The 4,752-nt window shown below is 48.3% G+C and overlaps 1 protein-coding gene across 1 annotated transcript; it reads left to right on the top strand.

Annotated features, from left to right (window-relative positions):
- Positions 1-2,818: 2,818 nt before the first annotated feature.
- LOC137885143 (uncharacterized) lies at positions 2,819-3,886 on the top strand (the record flags this gene model as incomplete). The annotated part of the gene is made up of 2 exons (XM_068727295.1): positions 2,819-2,968; positions 3,119-3,886. Coding segments are annotated over 2 exons (918 nt in total), but the record flags the coding sequence as incomplete, so codon positions are not given.
- Positions 3,887-4,752: the final 866 nt, after the last annotated feature.

Below are 4,752 nucleotides of genomic sequence, written 5' to 3'. Positions count from 1 at the left end.
TTAATCGATAAATCGGCGGGGTAAAGGCGAGTGAATAAAAACGTGTCTTTAGTCTTGCAAACTATACCACCCCTGCTTTACTACTGTTATTAACGAGCTAACGCTAACTTGTCATGCTTGTCAAGCAGGATAACGAGTAAACACCAGCACCAGGGAAGCTACTGGAGGGACGTTACGTTCCTCACTTCAAAACGGAACAACAGTAGGATTCTGTAGTGACTTGCCCTGCTGTTGAACTCCCTTCCTCCTCATCAAGGACTCCAACATGTTTATGTTTTAGGTGCTGAATCATCACCGTGGTTCTCCCGTGCCATGCCATGTCGCTTTTGCATATCTTGCAATTAACACACTTTTTCGATTTATTTAGTGTGAAATGCTCCCACATCTTGAATGACTTAGGTCGTACTGATTTCTCTGCCTCCGCCGTGTGTTTCAGAACAACATTACGGGTCTCTCAGATGGTCTTTCCTCTACCTCCGCCCTGCTCCACGCTCAGCTCAACTTTTTTTTTTTTATACTCAAACATCTCCGCGATGAAATTTGTTGCCAACGCTTTTAATAATCGATTTTAATCGATTTTATCGTTTCGTTGTTGCAGCCCTAGGTATGTGTTAAACCAGTTCTGGACACATTCTTTGGTCTGTATTTCAGTTTACTCTTACTGCGGGGCTGTCCTGACTCCCTAGACCGTCTCTCCTGTATCTCTCTCCAGAGCTTGAGGAACAGGGGACAATCTCTTCCAATTAAAAGTGAGACTGGTAGGGAATCTAGCACCCCCGCCTTGACTTCACACATGCCTTGCGTTGTGATTAGCTTCACTGTACAAGTAGAATACCGCCGTGTATCACCATGGACACAAGAAACTGGTCGTGTCTCTTCCTGAAGCCAGTCTGTTCCCTCTATCAAAGGTTTGTGAACTAGTATATAATTACTCCCTGAGTCCAGCAAAGCTTCCACATCCTGATTATTAAGCTTCACAGGGCAAAAGCTTGGTGCGCTGTACCCTTCATCAAGGAGGCGTAGAGGTGTGTAGGCTGGCTGCCAGCGGACTCTGCTGTCGGCATTAGTTCGTCCCCTTTTTCGCATTGCCATGAGATATGTTCCAGCTACCCACACCTGTAGCATCTCCGAGTATCCCCCTCTGGAATTTGTTTTCTTTGCTCACACTCACGCTTTGCCGGGTTGTGTTACTTTGAGTGGGTCTTTGGGGCTGGGGACGTGGATTTACTGGGCGTCCTTGAGACATGGGTTGCTCCTTTTTCCCCATGCGGAGCATTTCATTAGTGGCCTGGTACTGTTCAACTGCCTCCACCAAGGCAACGGCTGTACTTGGAGCACCGTGGCTAATAACCCTCTTTGCATCATAGGGCAGTGCTCGTAAGTATCGATCTACAACAATGGCTTCCACTATAGCTGCTGCAGGCTTTTTATCCGGATCAAGCCATTTCTTTGTGATACGTATTAGCTCATGCATCTGTGCCCGGGGGGGGGGGGGGGGGGTCATTCCTAAAGCCCCAATTGTGGAACCGTGGGCCATTCCAAACTTAGTAAGTCCTATTCTACTTAACATTTCATCTTTCAGGACATTATAGTCATTGGCTATTGTGCTATCCAGGTCTTGAAAAGCTTTCTGTGACTCACCGGACAGGAACGGGGCAAGGATACCAACCTACTGGTCTTTCTGGCATTTTTCCTCTGGTTGCCGTATTTTCAAATGCATGAAGATAGGCTTCTGGGTCATCGGTGGGTCCCATTTTAGGGAGTACAGGGTTGGGGTTTGGTAGCCCTGCTGTTAGAAGCTGACTTTTCTGTAGCCTGAGTTCCTCCTCCTTCAACATGTTGACTCTTCTTTGCTCCTCAACCAGAGCCTGGTTAGCCTCCATCTGGAGCTGGGTGCTTTGCGCCAGCAGCTTAAGCATTTCCTCCATTGCGTTGTCACTGGTTCTCAATTGTGCAAAGCGAATGGTCAAATCACTGATGGACATTGGCTCTCACCCACCCCTCCGTATTTGGCATTCTCCACCACTGTGATGTCTTGAGAGGTCGGGTTCGGCTTCTGAGGCGTGGGTGGACAAATTAGGACAACAAGGGGTAGTTTCCAACTCAAAATGCTGTATTTTCAAAGTATTTTAGCAAAAAGGTAAACTTAATTCCAGCAGAAAGCCGCTACAAAAAACAAACATAAGTATCTTCAGTTAATTCTGATTCATTGTCTTTAACATAACAAAACTCTCTCTTTTCGTCTGCTGTCGTTCTCCTTTCTCCTTCCAAACGTTTTCCCTTTGTTCTCTACCTGATGATTTCGCCAACTTCTTTGACAAGAAGGTAAACGATATCAGATCCTCCTTCTCTCAGCCCCTCTCTCCCTGTCCAATCCTGCCCCCACAGCTCTCCCTCCCATCTCCACGCCCCATCTTACCCTATCTGGCTCCTCTCTCACCTAACGAGGTCCTCAACCTTGTTACATCTAACCGCCCTACCACGTGCTCCCTTGACCCGATCCCTTCCCCTCTTTTTCAGTCTATTGCGACTGAACTCCTTCCTTTCCTCACCCACCTCATCAACACATCTCTTGTTTCAGGATGCTTTCCCACAGCTTTCAAGACTGCCAGAGTCACCCCCCTTCTGAAGAAACCATCACTTGACCAAAACCCTTGAATGTGCTGTCTTTAACCAAATGTCTTCCTATCTCCACCAGAACAGCCTTTTGGACCCCCACCAGTCCGGGTTCAAAGTGGGTCACTTGACAGAGACGGCCCTCCTTGCAGTGACAGAGTCGCTTCACGCCGCGAGAGCTAACTCTCTCTCCTCTGTCCTGATTCTCCTGGACCTGTCTGCGGCGTTTGACACTGTGAACCATCAGATCCTCCTCTCCACCCTCGAGGAGATGGGTGTCTCAGGCTCTGCACTCTCCCTGTTTGCATCCTACCTGACGGGTCGATCCTACCAGGTGACCTGGAGGGGGGCCGTGTCGGAACCACGCATGCTGACTACAGGGGTTCCGCAAGGTTCAGTCCTGGGCCCCCTTCTCTTCTCGCTCTACACAACATCTCTGGGTTCTGTTATTCGCTCGCATGACTTCTCCTACCATTGTTATGCCGGTGACACCCAAGTGGAGATGCGCATCGCTACGTGCTTGGCTGACATCTCGAAGTGGATGACGACACACCACCTCAAGCTCAACCTAGACAAAACCGAGCTACTGTTCCTCCCGGGGAAGGGTTGCCCGCACCGGGACCTGTCCATCACCATTGATGATACCGTGGTGATGCCAACTCAGACTGCAAGGAACCTGGGTGTGACCCTGGATGACCAACTGTCATTCTCAGCAAACATTTTATCCGTTACACGCTCCTGCAGATTCCTGCTCTACAACATCAGGAGGATTCGTCCCTTCCTCACTGACGAGACGGCGCAGGTGCTCATCCAGGCTCTTGTCATCTCCCGCCTGGACTACTGCAACTCTCTACTCGCCGGAGCCCCGGCAACGGCCATCAAACCTCTGGAGCTTGTCCAGAAAGCCGCAGCTCGCCTGGTGTTCAATCCCCCCAAGTTCTCCCACACAACTTCCTTTCTCTGTTCTCTACACTGGCTACCTGTAAGAGCTTGCATCCAGTTTAAGACTCTGGTGCTAGCCCACAGGGCAGTGAAAGGAACAGCTCCTTCCTATCTCCAGGCCATGGTCAAGCCCTACACCCCCGCCCGACCACTTCGCTCTGCTGCCTCGGGGCGATTGGTTGCCCCGTCGCTCAGAGGTCCTGGCGGCCGATCGACCCGGTCACGGCTGTTTTCTGTCCTGGCCCCACAGTGGTGGAATGAACTTCCCACTGACGTCAGGACAGCAGAGTCGCTGCCCATCTTTCAGTGCAGGCTGAAAACCCACCTCTTCAGGAAGTGCTACCCTGAGCCTTCCACTTAGCACTTATTGTATTCATACTAGCTTGTTGCTCTTATTGTATTCGTATTACTTATAGCACTAACTGTTTTTCTTGTTTCTGCACTGTACTTTGGCTCTGAGTTATGCTCTGCTTCATGCTCTTAGATGCTTGTTTGCAAAAGGAAATGTACTTATGACTTCTGGTGACTAGTAGTGCTTTTGATTACCAATGTTGAATGCACTTATTGTAAGTCGCTTTGGATAAAAGTGTCTGCTAAATGACTGTAATGTAATGTAATGTAATGTTCTCCACACCAGCACCTCCAGGGTAATCAGCCACCCCTCTTTCAGCTGGGCAGCACCCTTGGCCCCGGCTGCCCTGCTGACTTATAGAGGGGCAGATAAAAGCAATTTTTATAAGAAAAAAGATAAGAATCGTGCAAATTATGATACAAGCATAAAATTTGGTGGAGTTGTTCTCCAGAGGTATCTGGTCAAATCTGCCCGATTGGCCATTCAAAAATCCAAGATGGCGGCTATTTTTCAAGATGGCCAACAATTGGGCCTCCCTAAATTTGTTTTCTTCATAAAACTGTTTGTATTTCCCAAATTTGAATGATCTTGGTGTCTATTCCTATGGTTGTAAGTACTCTGAAGCTAAATATGCTATTTGTTTAGCCTTCTGACTAAACATTTTCAAAATTTTGCACAATTTTGATGATTTAAAGAAAAAAAACTTCTAAGTTGTTGATATTTGTGGCAGTAACCACTGACACATGGGGTGTATGGGTGTGGTGGTAGAAGTAGTACCTTTGTTTCAGCAGTCAGCCACATCCCTTGGATGAACTACTGGCACTGGTCTTCATCACTGGCCC

Source organism: Cebidichthys violaceus, unplaced genomic scaffold, assembly GCF_023349555.1.
Source record: "Cebidichthys violaceus isolate CVI_PGR_0920_01 unplaced genomic scaffold, fCebVio1.0.p SCAF_4, whole genome shotgun sequence".
Classification (NCBI taxonomy): Eukaryota; Metazoa; Chordata; class Actinopteri; order Perciformes; family Stichaeidae; genus Cebidichthys; species Cebidichthys violaceus.
This window is presented reverse-complemented; position numbering and strand designations above follow the sequence as displayed.